Source organism: Plectropomus leopardus, chromosome 2, assembly GCF_008729295.1.
Source record: "Plectropomus leopardus isolate mb chromosome 2, YSFRI_Pleo_2.0, whole genome shotgun sequence".
Lineage (NCBI taxonomy): Eukaryota > Metazoa > Chordata > Actinopteri > Perciformes > Serranidae > Plectropomus > Plectropomus leopardus.
Window position 1 is genome coordinate 9,947,259 of NC_056464.1, and position 20,008 is coordinate 9,967,266.

The window sequence follows — 20,008 nt, forward strand, 5'->3', positions numbered from 1 at the left end:
TTTTACTTATTTTATACACTACCTGTTCGATAACTATGCACGTGTGTGTATGTTTGTGCGCCTGTAGGTGCAGAGAGAGCCATCACACTGAAGACAGAGATCCCAGGCCCCATGCCTCCGTTGATCAGGGAGATGCTGGAGAACCCCGAGGCCTTCGAGGACAGCAGTGACTCAGTAGACAGCGCCACAGCTGCTCCCCCTGCAATTCAAGCCATCAAACAAGAGGAGAAGGCGACGGATGAGTCAGCCGTTGAGGAGGAAGAGGAGGAGGAAGAAGACGACTACTGGGATGAGGAGAAAGAGCGAGGGGCTGACAGTGATGGGGAGCCATGGGGGGAGGCAGCAGCAGGCGTGCAAAAGAAAGGTGTGCCTGGGAAAACGCAGTGAGAGAGACACGATGCTGCTGCTTCCACTTTCAGATCACTGAGCCCTCGCCCAGCAGCATCTCCTCCTAGAGACCTCACATTATTCGGCTCTTACACAACAACAGTGTTGCATACAGCACATATTCACATAGACTGTGCATGTTGACTGAAAGGAAAAATGTGTTAAATTCAGCATAGGAAGCAATGAGTGGGAGAAGCTAAAGCACTAAACGTCAGTAGGTTGAGGAGAGCGAAATGAAAAATCACTGTGCCAAAACGAGACTGTCTAAAAGATATTTCAAAAGTGTTCTGTCCACCCAAAGAGGGATAAGAGGTGGTGGACAGAAGAAAATGCACTCCTCCGCTATCTATAAGGGCTATGCTTTGTATAAAATTGATGGTAAAAAAAAATACATTGCAACAACAGAACTCTATGTGGTGTCCGTTTGCCGCAAATGTCTTCTCAGAATTCTTTTTATTACTATTCAGAGATATGCGACTTATTTTTTTATTGTATGGTTTTTCTAAGCATGTACACATTTCTGTTCTGTCTTTATGCCTGTTTGTGGGACTCTGTGTTGCTTTTTGTATATTTTTTCACTCAGTCCTGCTCACATTTGACTGGACATGTGTGATTTTTTTTTTTAATGCTTGTCTTCAATTTTACACATTTCTGCTTCATTGGGCACAGTGAAAATGCAATAGCAATGAGAGAGCAGGACTCAAACTCACAGTGTGACAAGCATCTGGTATGAAAAATTTCTACCCAAAGAGAATAAGAGGAAGACTAAAATTTCTGAAAAGTCTGGTGCTTGTAAGACGCTAACAAATAATGCAGCAGCATATCTCCACCTCTGGACAAAAACACTCACAATCATTTTGAAAAAATACTTAGACTAAAAAATCTGCAGGGTAGATTTAATGTCATCACGCAATCTCAGGTTGACTCTGTCAGGGCCACATCTCACCTGTCAATACAGTATTTTAAGATATCTGCTGGTGTGAATGTTCCGACATAACGCCCCCATCTTCAACAAATAATCTTCTCATACCAGTATGGATTATTAAAAATGTAAGCTTTTGACCATGTTGTACAGCCTCTTAGTGCAGCAGCCAGGTACACATAAGCCATAATATTTTCCTTTTTTTTTTAAACAAAGAATCATCCAAACAGACATAATTACATAAAAGCAGTTTACTTTACAGAAAACCTCAGGTGTGTATGTGTGTGTGCATGTGTGTAACTGAGAGCATTTATCAATACACAGAGTGATGTTGTAGAGATGTTTCTGTCATTACTATCATAATCCAAAGTGAGCATTTATGCAGAAGTCCAACTTTTAATATCTAACCAAGGTGCTGGGGCAAAAAACGAAATGTTTTTGTGTTTTTTAAAAATCAAATCACCCAAAGATCTCCGTTGGACATTACGACATTTATGCAAGCTGACCAAGAATCACACGATCAATTAACCGAGTGTTGCAACCGTCCAACATAATTAAAACGAACGCTTTTCATAGGGTGACAGGTCTGCTGAAGCGCAGGGCGATACAAATGATGTGTGTTCATGTGTGCTGTATCTAATGAGTGATGCAATACATGGATTTTGTAAAATAAATACTTATAATTTGTTTTTCATTTTTCGTCATTATCTTTGTAATTAAAGAGACAATGCGAGTCTTTGTGAACTCCTTAAGGGAAAAGTTTCTCCATCAGCATGTTGTCCTACATGAGACACTGCAGTACACCTGCAATGTATTTCTTAATGTAGTTTGTTGATACGAGGGATAAAAAGTTGAAGCTAGTGTATGATTTCTGGAATAGAGGACTGCATGTTTCTGATATTAATATATGGAGACACTGAAGCAGGTAAAGAGACGTAAATATAAGCAGAAAAAAGACCACAGTGGCAACTACACACCAGCAACTTTGAAGCAGTGACCACATATATAAGTTAAAAAGGTCCTTAGTACTAAATGTAAAGTGATCAAGCACACAGAAGTTGATTTTAATATTAAATAATCAACACAGATGCCATAATAATGTTTATGGGTAATGTTTTGGTTTTTTTTGGAACATTTTTTTAACATCATTTGAGCTATAGGATGGAAACATCACAATGAATTGAGTATCTTCAGTGTTAATCCTCACTTTGTTTATCTTCTTAACACACACACACACACACACACACACACACACACAGACACACACAACATACATAGTCAATATTTTGCACACCATCAACCAACTACATACCATGTTGATATGTATTTAAATGTTTCTGCATCACATAACCACAATGTTTTATAACAAAATGTTTTTGTTTTTTCTTCATTATCTATCTGTTCAATTGTTTCTGTCTTGAATTTGAGCTGGTGCAATAAACAAGCCATGGAAGAGGTCACAAAGGCCTCAGCTCTGTATGTCAGCTAGTATGAAAAATGAAATAAAAAGACCAAAGATATTACATTTTGGAGGAAAAAACAAAAGCTACATGAATAAATTGTTATTAAAGTCATTGATGTAAAATATATTCACTTTGCATTATGTGATAAGAGGAAATATCATGATCTCAAATGACATTTGAAGCTGGAACCTCCTTATCTCTGTTACATTTTGTTCTTGTTGTTGTTGTTGATTAACCAATGTCTGTTTTTATAAACACAATTTTTATATAACTTGTCTCCATGTTCAGGGATTCAGACGCCTCATGATTTTTTTTTTCAATTGGACTTTTAACAAAATAGCTCTGACACTCATACACACTCACACACACACACACACACACACACACACACACACACACACACACACAGAAAAACAAAGACTGGGCTGATTCTTGTTTTTACATTTTCATTTTTTAATATGTTGTTTGCTTTTTTTGTTTGTTATTTGTTGTTGTCTTTCTTGTATTTTGATAAAGGCGCTTTTGTTCTCAGACTTTCCAGCGTCCAACTGTCGTCTTCTTTCTCATAACTTCACACACCTTTTATGGAAACTTACAAACGCAGACATCAATCAACATGTATTTTTCATCATAGTTTATTAAAGAGCGAACATTTTTCCAACAGAGGCTTAGATCAACAAAAAAGTGTCATAAATTAACATTAACGCTGCGCTCAACAAGCTGCAGCAGAACATTTCACACTTGTCTGTAACACGCACACCCACACTTTTGACACCGTTTCAGGATTCACACCCACATGCAGAGGTTAGGGGCTGATATTCTGCAGAAAAAAGATGCATTAAATTCAAGCTCATCATGGTAACACCAACACTTTTCTCAAAACAGCATATCCACATTTTAACTGCTAAAAATGGAAGCTAAGATAAAATGAAATGTTTTAGACAATTTATGTCTGCATGTAAAAGTCTGAAGGAGAGTTTTATTTCGCTTTAAACAGTGTTAAGCCCATAAGCTATGCTAATAAACAAAATTCTTAATATTTAAGACTCACAAATTGTGCAGTGTTTTCCTTAAACATAGACACTTACGAGGTAAACGCACAGCATTACAAACGTGACTTCTGTGAAGGCCATTTTCTACCTGAACTGCTACAAAACAAAAACAGGATAATCCCACAGGGTTCCTTATGACCCACGCAAACTTGCACTATTGTGGTTAACAAGCAACTTGCCATCCTTCTTTTTGTTACCACATGGGGGAGTCGGCTGAGTCTCTGCAGAGAGAAAAAGGTTGTCAGTTTTATAGAAAGTGCTGAGGTTAAAAAATAAAAAGACAAAACAATTAAATAGTTCAATAAAGCCAATATCTACACTCATGCTGATGTACTGCTTGAATAACATGTGCTTACTTGATATTTGCTTCTATCTTTTTTATTACTTTGTTTTTAGATATACTTAGCACCTATTTTTACTCTCCAGTGCTCCCTGTGACTCGTCCCACGAGAAAAGAAAGTGCTTGGTAAGTGGAACGACAGCTATTCAAAAACAGAAAGCAGTCTGCTAGAGAGGAGAGTGCGAATATAGTCATCACGTAATATTTTAGGAGAGGTGATTCCGGTCAAGGCGGAGGGAAACTGGGTGTGTACTGTGTGGCTGGTAGAAGGCCAGGATTGTCACCTCAGGATGGGGTCGACGAGTTCTGGCAGGATGGGTTGCTTCCCTTCACCAGCTCGCTGCCTCCTCACATCCTGTGTGAACACACAGAAGCACAGATGGATGTATCGGCAGAATTATCTGTTGTTTTGTAATATATACACCCAAAGTAAATGTGTGTGAACCAGTCACATGGATAAGTGTTTTTTTTAATCTAACATCTATTTAATTTTAATAAAATTTACATAAATTCATACATTTCTTAGAACTGTATATTTAAATATAGCTGATCTCATATGAGTGAAAGCATTTACATATAAACTTTTTTTCATCTCGTCACAATACTGTTGGTTAAAAGGTAGCAAAATGAAGTAGTCTGTAACCCTGCTCTATAGTATTTAGTTAACAATAGATTACTTGAGATATAAGATAATAGCATATAGTTTTTTGAATTCACAGATGTTAAAAAAATGTAATTGTCATAAGTTCTTTATTCAAAGGAATCCCAATCCAAAAATGGAGAAAACTGTAATCAATTGAAGTCATATGTGTGTTTAACAATAGCAAAACTTTATAAAAGACACCTATTTACAAACTCTCACAAAATTCATTAAAAATTATCCTACATTTTTGGATTCTTCACCCATGCAGCAGGGATATGAGAAAACTTAAAGTTTTCTTCACAATTTAAACACTGGGTGAGTAATTGATCAACAAATAAGTAAGGATCATGTACTCCTTTAAGATACTTGTATGCTGAGCAGTTATTTTGTTTGACCACCCTTTAACTGTCTCTCTGTGAGTTTACAACCTTACTGTAGTTTTCAAGTCTTTGTTCCATGTTTCCTCTTTTAAACCTGACCCTGTTAGAATAAATACATGACTTTTTTTTCCCCTGTCAGCATTAAACTTTGGTGTTCAGCAATTGAACTGGAGCAAAAAGTTGCAGGATGAGGAAAAACTAGTCGAATATTCACCCGCTCAGGTCTGTTGGCTCCGATGCAGGTGGTGCTAAACTTTGTTTGCATTCTGTGTGAATTATAGGATGCACACCTGTGTGTCCAATGTTGGTGTGTCTTCGCTGCTTTGGACGTGCGTCTCAACAGCAACAGTCTCAGCGCTGTTGGGCTGTTCCAGGTGAGCGGACAGGAAAAGAGGTGAACAGACTGATCTGTGGGAAGTTGAGGAAGCCTCTTCGTTATCCTCAGAGGAAGAGCCAGAAGCTGTTTAGAATAAGAAAAGAGTCTTCATTTTGGCATTTATTACAGAGCGGTGAAATAGCAGTGCTGTGTACAATGAGGCTTAATTACTCACAAATGCATGTGGAAATTTCTCCATTTGATTTAGATTCTGGCACAATCCCCAGCCTCTGCTCTAACTGATGGATTTGGTTCAGCAGGTCCTACGGGTGTCCAGTTTCAAACCCACAGATTTGAGGAAAAGAAAAAGAGGAAGAAGAGGAGGAATAAGAACTAAATTGATTAGGTCATTATTTTAGTGATTTTCAACAGCCATAAATTTATTGTCCTCTGTCGAGTTCATGAAATAGTCACATTTTGTAATTAGAATTTGAGGACATTGAGGGCTTAGCATGGACCTCTGTAAGGGGGTCTGGGAGGATCATCCCCCAGGATTTTTTTTTTTTGTGTTTGTTTGGGAACAAGCTCTATTGTGATGCTTTTCCATGAACATTTACCCTTTAAAAAGTTTTTCCAACTTTCCAGACTAATTCTGAATTGTGATAAATTGTGATAAATAACTATGTTCAAAAATATATGTAGTTAATAGTAATTAGTAGCGAGTTAAAAATATTTAACATTTGCTATCATTATAAATTTATAGACTGGAGTTGCAAAAATATGTATTTATGATAACAGTGGTGAAATAACCAAGTACATCAAGTGCAAGTATGAATGGAATGATAGATTATTGATCTGGGCCTTTTATCATTATTATTAGGCTGGCAGGGCCCCGGGGGTGGACGAGGTCCGCCCGGAGTTCCTCAAGGCCCTGGATGTTGTGGGGCTGTCGTGGCTGACACGACTCTGCAACATTGCGTGGACATCGGGGGCAGTGCCCTTGGACTGGCAGACTGGGGTGGTGGTCCCTGTTTTCAAGAAGGGGGACCGGAGGGTGTGTTCCAACTACAGGGGGATCACACTCCTCAGCCTCCCTGGTAAGGTCTATGCGGGGGTACTAGAGAGGAGGGTCTGCCGGATAGTCAAACCCCGGATTCAGGAGGAGCAATGCGGTTTTCGCCCCGGTCGTGGAACTGTGGACCAGCTCTGGACCCTTGGCAGGATCCTTGAGGGTGCTTGGGAGTTTGCCCAACCAGTCCACATGTGCTTTGTGGACTTGGAGAAGGCATTCGACCGTGTCCCTCGGGGAGTCCTGTGGGGGGTTCTCCGGGAATATGGGGTTTCGGACTCCCTGATACGGGCTGTCCGTTCCCTGTATGACCGGTGCCGGAGCTTGGTCCGCATTGCCAGCAGTAAGTCGAACTCGTTTCCGGTGAGGGTTGGACTCCGCCAGGGCTGCCCTTTGTCGCCGATTCTGTTCATAACTTTTATGGACAGAATTTCTAGGCGCAGCCAGGGTGTTGAGGGGGTCCGGTTTGGTGACCTCAGGATTGGGTCTCTGCTCTTTGCAGATGATGTAATCCTGTTGGCTTCATCGGGCCGCGACCTTCAGCTCTCACTGGATCGGTTCGCAGCCGAGTGTGAAGCGGCTGGAATGAGAATCAGCACCTCCAAATCCGAGACCATGGTTCTCAGCCGGAAAAGGGTGGCGTGCCCCCTCCGGATCAGGGATGAAGTCCTGCCCCAAGTGGAGGAGTTTAAGTACCTCGGGGTTTTGTTCACGAGTGAGGGAAGGATGGAACGGGAGATCGACAGGCGGATCGGTGCAGCGTCTGCAGTAATGCGGACTCTGCACCGGTCTGTCTTGGTGAAGAGAGAGCTGAGCCGAAAGGTAAAGCTCTCGATTTACCAGTCGATCTTCGTTCCTACCCTCACCTATGGTCATGAGCTTTGGGTAGTGACCGAAAGAACAAGATCGCGGGTACAAGCGGCCGAAATGAGTTTCCTCCGTAGGGTGGCTGGGCTCTCCCTTAGAGATAGGGTGAGAAGCTCGGTCATCCGGGAGGAGCTCGGAGTAGAGCCGCTGCTCCTCCGCATTGAGAAGAGCCAGATGAGGTGGCTTGGGCATCTAATTAGGATGCCTCCAGGACGCCTCCCTGGTGAGGTGTTCAGGGCACGTCCCACCGGTAGGAGGCCCCGGGGAAGACCCAGGACACGCTGGAGAGACTACGTCTCTCAGCTGGCCTGGGAACGCCTCGGGGTCCCCCGGGAAGAGCTGGACGAAGTGGCCGGGGAGAGGGAAGTCTGGGTTTCCCTGCTTAGGCTGCCCCCGCGACCCGACCCCGGATAAGCGGAAGAAAATGGATGGATGGATGGATATTAGGCTGATTCTTTTTTTTTTAAACATAGACATAGCCTATATATTTAGATCCAGGGTTAAATATATAAAACAATTAGGGCAAAGTAAAATAGTAAAACCACACTGTAGAAATGCTCCATAACAAGTAAAAGGTAAAAGTACTTGCATCAAAATATACTTAAAGTAGCAAAAGCACTCATTATGCAGAACCGCCCCTTTTAGAATAATGTATATTAGATTACTGGATTATAACTATTGACGCATTAATGTGTACATCGCATTACATTAAAGTTTTAAAGGTCCAGTGTGTAGGATTCAGGGGGATATATTGACAGAAATGGAATACAATATTATGTTTTTATTAGTTTATTTCACCTGAAAGTAAGAATAATTGTGTTTTCGTTACCTTTGAATATATCTACATACAGAGCAGATGTTGAGGATATGGCAAGCAGGTGAAACCAAATGCAAAAAGCAACAGCATGGCAATAGAAACCTGAAGAAGAGTAATAATTTTATGACCAGCTGACAGGAATGCAAAATAGAACTGGCCTTAAACACGAGGCGCAAAAATCACACTGCAAGAGCAGACAACACTGGCAACAAACTGACAAAAAAAACAAAGGAAAGAGAGCAAGTTTATATACACAGAGGCCTAATGACAGGAAGGAGACACAGCTGGGGTAGGTGGGGACTGGCAGAAGGAGGGAAACACACGGATCGGCTACAATAGAGACACAAAGAGGGTGGGGTAGGTAACACAAGGGTGATGCAAATGACACAGGACAGGTATGCAGGAAAAACAGGCAGGAACACTAAGCGGGAATCACATAGGGAACCCACGAGGGAACAGCTGAGTGGACCGCAGGACTAATGAGGGACAGGTGAAACTAATCAGGGCAGGGCAGAAAAATACTAAGGTAGGAGAACACACAAAGACAGGAAGTAAAACAAGACATGACACACAAGGAGTAATCCTACAAAATAAAACAAAAAACTGAGAGGACATTAATGAAAAATATGAAACGAGGAAAAATATGACAGAAAACCGTAAAACAAAGTCCTCAAGATAAGAGACAAAACCCAGGATCAGTACAGGGGGTCTTCTCCCGCAAGTCTGCCATGATTTTTCTACAGTAGCCCAGAATGGACAAACTAAAACCAGGCTCTAGATAGGGTCATTTGAGTTTTCAAGCTTTTGCATCGGCCACTGTTCTACTTGCTTGACACATGGGATTAATTTTATTTGGTTGCGAGATGTAACCTCACCACTAGATGCCACAAAATCCTACACACTGGACCTGTAAAATCTCATCTTGAACAATAATAACAACAATACATTATAATTTATTTGTTATTTCATTTGTTATTGTTAATCTGTAACGTAACTGGTGACTTAGGTCATCAAATAAATGTAGTAGAGTAAAAAGTACAATATTTCCCTTTGACACGTATTGGAGTAATAGTGTAAAGTAGCAACCTAACAAATGTACTTCAATACAGTACATGTGTGAATGTACTCAGTTACTTTCTCATCACTAGTATGAGCCTAAAAACTGTAAAAAAATCTTATTTGGTTGACGCGGCCACCCTGAGTCAGCACATTTTGGTTCCATACTGTAATAACAGCTTCAGAAATAGCATGAATAAAAACAGTGGCTTGTAAAAAAAAATGGTGGAATTAGTACCCTTGACTAAAAGACCCATCTTATTAAGATATGTCTTTAAACTCAAATATACTGTGTTCTGGTGTGTAGTCCTTGCCTGTTTCTCCACCTGCTGCTCCTCTCTCTCCTTCTGGGCTTTCCTCACACTGGCCCTCAGCTCCTGCAGCTCTCGCTTAGTATCACTCAGCAGCACCTACAGGGGGCAGCAGTATGATACTCAGACCATCTGAACTCCAACACCTCTGACCTGGCTTGTCCTCTTTCCTGCTGTTGTCAATCACATGACAGCGAGGAGAAATGTTTACTCGCTGTTCATGGAAGCTCTTCTATTTGTGCCTGTATGTGAGTAAGAGCTGCGCCGAACTCTGGCATCATTCTCCGGTTTCCAAAAATGTAATCTGAGCAACTGATGATGCAGATTTGTGGCACATGAACAGTTATATTTAGAGCTGAATGTGTTTGTGTGGTGAATAATAGTGACTGCGTTGCACTTTGATTTACTTACTCGACTGCAATCTCTCTCTCGTCCAAGTTCTACCTCCAGTTTCTCCCTCTCCATCCTCTCCTCCTGGAGCCACTCCTGCGTCCTCTGCATCTCACAGTTCAGTTCTTGCAATTTCTTTTGATCGGACTGCACAAAAAAAGCAAGTTTAATAACAAAGTCATATTGACATATCGGTGTGTATGAGTTGTGCTGTGTCCTGACCTCTGCTACATGTTTGTAAGCCTCTCTTTCTAGAGCCCAGTTGGCGCGCTCCTCCCTGAGGACCAGGTTCTCCTCAGACAGGAGCAGGGTGAGCTGGGCTACTTGCAGCCGGGCTTGATTCAGCTCGGTGTTGGTTTGGCCCTGACGGGTGCCCAGCTCTCTCAGCTCCCTCCGCAGGCCTTCAGCCACATGCTCGCTGGCCTCCAGGCGCTCCTGCAGCCCTCGTACCTCCACCAGAGCAGCCTCGTTGTCGGCCTGCGCAAAGACATGAGATATACAGAAACGCAAATAACTGAAGTAAGGGAGATAAATGTTTTTGCTGTTATATACAGTATATATTATATGGTCTGATATAGACATGAGAAGGTAATCGAAAGCAAATTTGGGCCCCAGGGGCCCCACTAGCCTTCACCTGCAAAATGTCACTCAAATAAACACGTTCAGACCAGCAAGACTTAAGACTTAAATAACTACAAATTACACATAAAGACCATAAAGAAACAAAGAAACTACTCAGAGAGACAAAAATGGCTGCAAAGAGACACAAAATGACCACAGAGACACAAAAAGACCAAAGAGACATGAAATGACTAGAAAGAGTCAGCAAAATACTGCAGACAAAATGACAACAAAGAGACAAAAAAAGACCACAAAGAGACACAAAATGACTACTACGAGACACAAATAACTACAAACAGACATAAAACAGCCGCAAAGAGACACAAAAGGACCACAACGAGACAAAAAATAACCACAAAGAGAGACAAAACAACGACAAAGAGACACAAAAAGACCGCAAAGAGACACTGAATACCAACAAAGACAGAAAAAAAGACCACCACGAGACAAAAAAATCTACTACAATTGAACATAAAAATGACCTCAAACAGACACAATATGACACAAAATCATTCAGTAAATTGTTGATTTAGAGGCTTTCTTGTGTTACAGAGCTGACTGTCCTCTGTCCCACTCTCTGACCCAACTGTCTGTGTTATACATCGGATGAAGATTACCTGCAGACACCTTCTCTTCTCTTCATCATGTTTCATTTGATTAGACATTTTCTTCATTCTGTCCCTCAGTCTGCGGGGCAAAAAGTTAGTTTTAGGCCCACAGAAATAAATAAAGCTAAACAAATGTTAAACCTGACATACATCCCAAACACTTGCCTCTCCAGGTCCCCGTTTTCCTCTCTCTCCATGTCATTCAGGACCTTGATGTCCTCCTCCAGCTCTTTGATTCTCTGCTGACTCTCAGCCTTTTCAGCCAGGAGTTTAGTCAGTTCAGACGTCAGATTTTCCTGACTATATTTCACATTCTGTCAGTGTTGTGGAAAAAAAAAAAACATGATTATACATTTTTTCCATGTGGTGTATTTTTAAATTAAAAACCTGCCATTAGTTATTAGTGGAATTCAGAACTTTTGGGGGGTAATAAAGAGATTGTTACCCCAGAATATGACCTGTCTGTACCTTGTGTTTTCCCTCCACCGTCGTCAGCATCTCACAGCTGTTTCTCAGGTTGTCCCTGAGCTCTGAGATCTCCTCCTTCATTGCCTCTCGGTCATGCTCCCACTCCACCCTTGCTTTTCTGCTGTTCTCTTTCTCATTCTCTGTCTCCTCTTTTGCCGCGTCCAGAGCCTGCTGCATCTGCGCTTGTTTCTTTAAGCATTCCTCCAGCTGACTCTGTTCACAACATAGGGAAAAAGGACAGGAATATACAAATAATTCAATGAAATGAAATGGATAAATTGCCATAATGGTTGTATTTAATTTATTTTCATTCCCACCTGCAGCAGCTGAGCCTTGGGGATGACGAGGAGCAGCTCCTCCTCTCCGTCCTCCTCATCTTGTTCCTCTTTTAGAGTCTCCAGCTCCTCCAACGGCTTGGGAGCACAGAAAGTGAAGGGGCGACTATGGGCACACACCCTTCCCATCTTATTCACATATACAAACTGATACTCCACAGCACTGGGACGGGGCAGGTAGCATGCTGTATCAAGTAGACATATGTACATGGACACATTTTTTTATTATTATACATGATTTCGTTATTTGAAATTATTACAGGATATCAAAATGTGAATAATTAATAACCGTTTCATGATCCACAAAAATTGGCTTAAATTTGACCGCAGGTGCCACACTCGGATAAACTCAGCACTGACAGTGGTGCTTATGATGTATTTCAAGACAAACAACAACAAAAGTATTTTTGTTCCAAGAAACTGCAAAGCAGCAACGTAAAGGTATAACATGCAGGATTTTTCCTTAATAAAACAATGCATGGACTCCTGTCTGTATTTTCTTATGTTTCCATATTCGGACATTCCTGTGCACAGCTTGCAGGTGAAGTCCCAACTTTACAAGAATCATGGACAAAGCACTGAAAAATTGCAAACATAGTGAGTTGAAATGAGAGTGAAAATGGGATTAGCTTTCGCTTTAACTTTGTATGAGAAGTGTGTTTACAAAAAAGTAACCGACTTCTGCATGATATACCTTTAACTGCAGACAAAAATCTTATTTTTGTCTGACCTCCAGTGGTTAAACTGGCTGTCGGGCGCTGTGACAGTGCATTCCTGGATGTGTCAGTTCACTGTGACATCACTACTGTATGTGGTTACAATTTCGACAGAGAACACATCTGCACTCACCCTGCCATCTGTGATAATGGGTGTAGTCAGCGGTGCACCAGACTTTCAAACCAACTAGGGCTGCACCATTGGGAGAGGCAGACCAGGCTAACATTAGCCCCCTTAACCCCCACTAGCCTTTTCCCACCACAATTACCCTGTATACACAGGTTTTTAAACACAGGAAAGCCCAGACTTCTTTCCGATTGCCAGTAGACCAGAGCTGTGTACGCAGCTTTGCAGGAGAAGGGTAGGCCTACGCCTTTCTGTTGTTTTTTTTTTACTCGTTTGTCAGATGTGACCTCACAGGCAGGCCAGAAAACAGGTTAGTAAACAGCAGAAAGCAGCATGGAGGCCAGTGAAAATGTTACAGTGGTTACTTTTTTTTAATATCTCCTCCTTCAAACTTGGTGTTGACTAACTTTGGAATGATAGTCGAGTGCTGCTTGGATGGAGATGGCCAGTATTTTGTGGCGTCCTGTCATTATTGCATCATGCGGGCAAGAACACTAAAATTAGCACATCCATCCATCAATGCCGATCGGAGCTAGAGCCGATAAATACCCGAGACGACTGTAGACTCATTTGACCCCGGAGTGAATGTCGATTGAAACCTTTCCCATTACATTAAAAAGCCAGATGTTTTAGTGGGAAAGGGACTGAAGTGGGGCCTCATTGAGCTACTGCATGATATCTGGTTACCGTTAGTCAAGACAGTCAGCTAGCTACATGTAACTGTCGCACATAAAATGATGGTGTAACCGTCAGTACAACCTTCTCGGACCCTGTTGGGATCACCACTAAATAAAAACCTGCATTTCAGCCTGGTGTTTAGTTAGTTTTTAAAGTTAGAACATCGAGATCTAATGAATTATCAAATGTGCCAAATTTATTCACGTTTTGATGAATTCTTACCCTGAAAAAGTGCACAGTAATTGACATCGGTACCCTCAGTGTAGCCTTCAGGAACAAGAGCCCATGTGTATGTGTAATACTGTTTCACCGAAGTAAAGCCAACCTGTGACATGATAAACACACTTTAAACCACAAAACATACAAATGTGCATCTCCATCAATATGCCATGATACAGAACTTATCTCGCTAAAATGTTTTGTGTTTCAGTGCAGAGGATGGTGCTAAAACGAGTGAATCCACCTGAAAAATTCCTATCCAGTCATTGCTGCTCCACTGATGCTCAGAGGTCAGACTGTAGTGGCACTCCACTCTGGTTTGGGGGAAGTACAGTTGCCCGACGTTTCGAAACACCACCGTGGACTGTTTATCCATGGTAATAGGACGCGGTGCTGTTTAGGAAGAAAACATACGTGGATCCAGTGAAATGTGCTCCAGTTTCAGTCTGGAGGAGAACAGCTGATGAAACGGGATAGCAGAGTCAGTTGAGGAATGCAGCATGGTCATAACACCGGCCGCCTATGGCCCTACAATGTGTTTATAAACAACAAGCTCATATATACTTGAAGAAGTAAAACGTAAAAAAGAAGAAAAAAGAAAAAAGAGAGCGATATTGAGAGGAGTGATTATAGTTCTTGTGTAAGGATGCATCCTTAAATGTTCACCTATGAACTCACATTTAAAAAATATACAGAAATTCTATTAAAACAATTTTAGAGTTACTAATTTTTAATAAAAAACAGTTCTTTACATTTAGTTAGTCAGTCAAGTAATAAGTACTCTTAAATGTGTTAATTTGAAAAATAAATTAAAAAACAAAACACGCATCTTCCCTCTCTTGTTCTTATTCACAAGTTAACAAATAACATTTGCCTTTTATTTGACTTTTTAAAGTACAGTTCTACCTATTACTAATTTTGAGAACATCTGACATTTGCATGCTTGGGTTTAAAAATGAATTCACTTAATATTTTAATATTTTCTTACCTTATCCTGCTGAAAATGACTGTGATGTCTTTTCTGCTACCTCATGAAGGTTCAAGCTGTGGATCAATCTGCAGATAGTGATGAGCTATCCTGTCAGGTGCAAGGGTTTCACAACATCTCCACAACCATGTGGAACCCCCCCCCCCAAGTAAAATTAGTGATGCTGGGAGACTCATGGGAGTTGCAGTTCACGAGTGCACAGCTCATCACAAGGCAAAGCTGTGTTTTGGACTTCAACTCCCATTATAGGATGTAGTTTTAGGATACAGGATCTGGTTATTGCTCATCGCAATTCTCAGTAGAGGCAGACGAAGGGGGGAGGGTGAGGAAAGGGGGGCACTGTGCTAAAGGCAAAGCGTTTCTCTCAATAACACTTGACCCATTTTCCTGGAATCAGTGAGACATAAATAAAAAAATGCACTGTCTAAAAAAACATCCACAATAGGATGCAAGCTCTTGAAAATGTGTTTTATTTATAAAGTGGACACTTTCTGCAAACTGCTCTGTCTGGATATACTGAAGTAAATTTAAGTTTCATGTGTTTTCATCATTTTTAAACTCATCTGCAGTTACAATGTTTTAGTGATTTGTATTACACATATAATATTCTGTAAATTTGACCCTTACTCTTAAACTGTGACTTTAAAAAAAATGTGGCTCCAGTTGCAAACACATGATGGCAGTGAAGTTTCAGCACTAAGAGAGTGGTGATTTTGGGACATTAGGGGGATTCACGTGGTGAAAATATAGAGCACTTTAATGATATGTGGTCAATAGTTATATAATATGGAACAGGTGCCCTGTTTTTGGTGTTTTGTTTTTTGGTGTTTTCATTGGCGTTATTATGGATGTTTGTTTATTTATCTAGGGATTGCTGTACAGAACACAAAGAATTTTTGAAAGAACTAAGAAATCTCTATCACTCTACCTTTTTTTCTTTGGAGCACCAGATGGAAAAAAATATTTAATATTTAATTATTCAAATTTTATTAAAACAGCAAGAGTACTGATCCCAGACTTAGTCAAATCCCAGATAAAATCAGTGCTTAAACAAGTAAAAAGCATCAAAATAAATGATTTAAAAAAAGACATTTTCAACAATAATACAAAAGAATAGTCTTGTACAGCGGTCCAGCATAAACTATACCTACAACTGTGTATTTACAAATAGCTTTGTCCTATCAGAATATTTCTGATATCTGTAATGTCATTATTAGAGGGCTACACTGTGACAACTGTTGTTTTTCTCCTTAAGAATGGCACCTTTATGGCTTTAAGACCTTGTTTCTACAATCCACGAAGAAAAGATATTGTGATCAATATTTAATCTGTATAATTGAATTCATTTGATTCCGTTTTTATTGCCATGTTTAGTGGTCAGTGTATGTCCTAATACACATCATAATTAGCTAACACATTAGCTAAAACTATAGTGTTAAGAAGTTGAATGAATGCAATAAGCTGAAAGGAACTGAACAAGCTGAGATACGCTTTGGATAGAAACTTCAAATATATTCAGAGCACCTCACATGTGATTAGTGTTATGTAATGAATTGTGCACAGAGTGCTGTGCTCTGCATGCACTGATCTGTGAAGAAAAGGCATCTCGACATGAACAGACAGATCTTTACAGGGGAGGAAAAGTGGTTTCTGGATGTGTTTACAGTTGGAGCGATGCAGATGTGGAAGGCAGTAGTGTATGACGAGCTCTCTCTCAAACACACACTGGGCCAGGAGGAGAAATGTGAGCCTGTGCTTCAGCAGCACATTGAGCCATCGATCAGTGTTGCTGTTGAAAAACATGTTTCGGAGCAGGAAAGTTCACGCGTTTTTCAGCAGTGACAACACACCAAGTTCTTTCAGTCTGGCTTCGGCTACTTCCTCCCAGCCCTTATTGGCTAGTGGGTTCCTGGGTGACGGATGCATGATGCCCTCGACTTTCACGTTGACACCCGCTGCAGACAGAGCTTTCCGCGCCCGCTGCTCTGCCACCTTCCCAACCCCAATCACCATGGAGATGCCCAGCGCCTCCACCGCTTGGCACAGCGCAATGTCACACAGGGCCAGGAGGGCCTCCCGTTCATCTTTCGGCAGCTCAGGAGGGGTTAAATTCTTCCCACTGGCAGCGATGAAAATGAGCGGGCACAGATTGTGCACAAAGCAGTGCTGGAAGAACAGCTCCGGTTCACCACACAACTTCTTGAAGAAGCCCCAAAAACGTGCGCCGCTCACTTCGCTCTGAGTGCAGGCGAGTCCTGTGATCCGCCGCTTTGGATGCTCGTTCTCAGGGTGACCAACCTCTCCTGTGATCCTCAGCCAGTCAACGACTGACCTGATTTCACCGAAGGGGACCTGTAAACACATCACAGACAAAAGATTCAGTTACCGCAAATAATGACATCGATTTAAACAAGTCTGGATTTTCTATTACACGTATCAAGCTCACCAACATGAGGAAAACTGGGAAAGTATAGCTAAGATTAGGTCAATGAGTGATATAGTATGCAAATTCATGTTGTGTAGGAACATGGCACATATTTAACACAGAACCCTATAGATAATAATGCAGGATCTGCCTGCCCTACAGGAGCAATGTGGAGGATTACTGTCATCTACTGGTGAGGATTTCAAATTGCAACCAACTCCCCGTGTGCCATGCCTGAACTCCCAGCTAACATTGTCCAGGAGGTTTTTACCGGGAGCCGAATTATTCTCATCTCCTTTCCAAAACAAACGTAGGTGACTGAAACCAATTAAGACATTGAACTGAGCAGTTTCACATTACAAATCTGTGTTTTTCTAACGCTGCTCGGCTCCTCACAGACAGGCTGCTAGCCCTGTATATGCTAATGCAAGCTCATATTTCCTCTCTATTAATTTCAGATCCAATGAGTTTAAGAGGTTTTCACTGGCAGCCTCTCCAAAACAAAACCCTGTGATTTAAACCAGAATAAAAACTAAACAAAGCAATTTTTTGTTACAAAAGTATTTTGTGACGCAGCTCGCTCTAGAGGGGCTGATAACTAGGCAGGCCGACAGGAAAATGCACGTGGCCCAACTTTTTTTTTCTTTGTCCCATTAATATTTTATTGAACTTTTTTCATGTTAAAATTTCACCTTTGGTCATCAAATCAAATGTCTTATATATGCTTAAAATAAGAAATCACTAGATAAAATAAGGATAATAATTAAACATTACAGGAATTAAAAATAGATGAGTAATTCTAGGAAAACAAATAAACAAAACAAATCCATATTTTTGCATGGATATGCAGCACAATCTACTCTGATCTACAGCAGCCGGTTAGCTCTCAGACACCAATAAAGTGTATAAATGAGTCTCATTCACATGATTTGCGACATACGTCACGATCTATCCACGTTAGATAGGGTGAATGGCCCTATCTAATCTTAGAGTCAGCGTTTGGTTTGTCCATTCTGGGCTACTGTAGCATCATGGCGGACTCCACTGACGAGGACCCGCTCCCTGTGTAGATATAATTCTCATTCTAAGGTAATGAAAGCACAGCTATTGTTTTTTTCCAGTGATCATGCATAAACGATAACATACTTATTAGATTATATTCCATTTCTGCCAATATGTACTAAATCCTACACACTGGACATTTAACCCTTTATTTCATTTAATGCTGCATATTTCCATACAGGATTGCAATAAATCACATTATAAACAAACGGACACACAATGATTAGAGACCTACTTTGCTTAAATGGTACTACAATCCTTGATTTTAACACTTTAAAACCTGGATTGTCATCAGTTTTCTTATGCCTTTCCCAGCCATTTAAACCTTTGAGATATCGAGCAAATGTGTGTGATTTCTTTCAAAAACATGGGAAGAAAGGTAATAAGCAACTTAGCATGAAATGTCTTGCCAGTTGCATAAAATTTGTAAAAGGTGACAAGAGGCTTTATTATTTAATGTTATCTCAGTGGGTTTTATTTTCCATCTAATTAATTATCTATTATCTAGTTATGCATTCTGTGTATTCTACTTTTTATCCTTATTTTTTATCTTGCTTTTCCTAGTAATAACAAGTTTGTTTTATCCATGTGAAGATGCATTCGATGTATTCTGCTCTGATCTTATTTGATTTTTACGCGGGGGTTTCTTCTTTAGTCTTCTTTGTCTTTTGATGTGAAGCACTTGTAATTTCTTTGTGCTGAAGCACATTGAGCTGCATTTCTTGTATGAGAGTTCTATACAAATTTTTAGATTAGATTATTTTTATTATTGTAAAAAGTATATAAGTATTATAATATCAGAAATGATTGTTTTTGTTTATTATCTTTATTTTATTTTAAGCACCTTTTCAGGAATTGTTTGGCTAATTTCGGGTAATTTTCTTGTAACTTTTTTTTTTTTTTTTTTTACTAATTTCTTGCTATTTTTTTGGTCATTTTATTAAGCTGCTCATTGCCTACTTTCCACGCTTTTGGGGAAGAAAAATCGAGCCAATTTCAGGTTTCAATGGGCTTTTAAATGCATATGCTAAAACACATTCGTCACTGTTTGTCTTCATGCTACAATAAAAAAAAAACAGAACAAAAGGAAGTGCGCGGCTGTTCAGCTGAGGAGGAGCAGGGCTGCGCTGGCTGCAAACACGGCTGACTGATGTGAGCTTCCGCATTCACACCACTGTGCTTTAACTACCCACGCTCCTGTGCAGCATGCCTGTATTACACATGTAGAAATGCTGTGCTCACCCCAGTCTGAGCCATGCCGAAAGGTCCTGGATTCATCCCTAAAAACAGGACCCTCTGTCCGCCCCGGCAGTACCTCTGCACGTAGCAGCGGTGCGTGTCCCAGGCGTACTCCAGCGGGTTGTAGATGTACTGGACCGGCTCACTGAAGGACAGCCGCCGGAGGTGGACATTCAGCTCCAGCTCAACCTGCAGAAACCTGGAGGAGGGGGTCGAGTTGAGCTCCGGTGCCGGTGTCAAACTCTGCTCCTGTGTTTCAGACAAAGGCAGCTCCCTCTCCTCATCTCCACCAGCGAGCTCTCCGCTGCTGTTCGCTGATGAACCGTCACCCAACATTTTAACACGTATTTAACCGGCGCCGGTTTGTCACATGAAAACGTAGCTATAACGCTACGCCACAGCTTCCCCTAAGATTTAGACATTTACGGTAACTTACTGCGCTGAAGGCTTGGTGGGTAGATGTGATTAAAAACAAAGTGGGATTACTTCCTCTGCGTCTTCCTTTGAGT

At 40.9% G+C, this 20,008-nt stretch overlaps 3 protein-coding genes across 6 annotated transcripts in view; 1 reads left to right on the forward strand and 2 right to left on the reverse strand.

Moving 5' to 3' along the window:
• The window catches only part of LOC121953106 (retinoic acid receptor gamma-A-like), a 43,098-nt gene extending 39,926 nt beyond the window's left edge, over positions 1-3,172 (forward strand). For all 3 annotated transcript variants that reach the window (XM_042500055.1, XM_042500057.1, XM_042500058.1), the window contains one exon: positions 68-3,172. In XM_042500055.1, the coding sequence (XP_042355989.1) occupies positions 68-387 (320 nt within the window). In that variant the 3' untranslated portion in view covers positions 388-3,172. The remainder of the gene's footprint in view (positions 1-67) is intronic.
• A 219-nt stretch (positions 3,173-3,391) lies between these two features.
• Positions 3,392-14,861, reverse strand: LOC121953094 (calcium-binding and coiled-coil domain-containing protein 1-like). 2 transcript variants are annotated; one of them, XM_042500040.1, is made up of 14 exons: positions 14,774-14,861; positions 14,030-14,178; positions 13,789-13,891; positions 12,028-12,230; positions 11,711-11,923; positions 11,408-11,556; positions 11,252-11,321; positions 10,236-10,490; positions 10,035-10,160; positions 9,627-9,722; positions 5,739-5,826; positions 5,478-5,647; positions 4,449-4,519; positions 3,392-4,045 (listed from the first exon to the last, which is right to left on the reverse strand). In XM_042500040.1, exons 2-14 carry the CDS (start codon positions 14,159-14,161, stop codon positions 4,018-4,020), a joined length of 1,704 nt encoding a protein of 567 aa, XP_042355974.1. In that variant the 5' UTR covers positions 14,162-14,178; positions 14,774-14,861; the 3' UTR covers positions 3,392-4,017. The 2 variants fall into 2 exon arrangements, with proteins under 2 accessions (XP_042355974.1, XP_042355983.1); XM_042500049.1 differs by lacking the exon at positions 9,627-9,722.
• Positions 14,862-16,114: 1,253 nt separating this feature from the next.
• smug1 (single-strand-selective monofunctional uracil-DNA glycosylase 1) lies at positions 16,115-19,979 on the reverse strand. The gene is made up of 2 exons (XM_042497166.1): positions 19,503-19,979; positions 16,115-17,125 (listed from the first exon to the last, which is right to left on the reverse strand). The coding sequence occupies exons 1-2, from the start codon at positions 19,833-19,835 to the stop codon at positions 16,595-16,597; spliced, it is 864 nt and encodes a 287-aa protein (XP_042353100.1). The 5' UTR covers positions 19,836-19,979; the 3' UTR covers positions 16,115-16,594.
• Between the last annotated feature and the right edge of the window lie 29 nt (positions 19,980-20,008).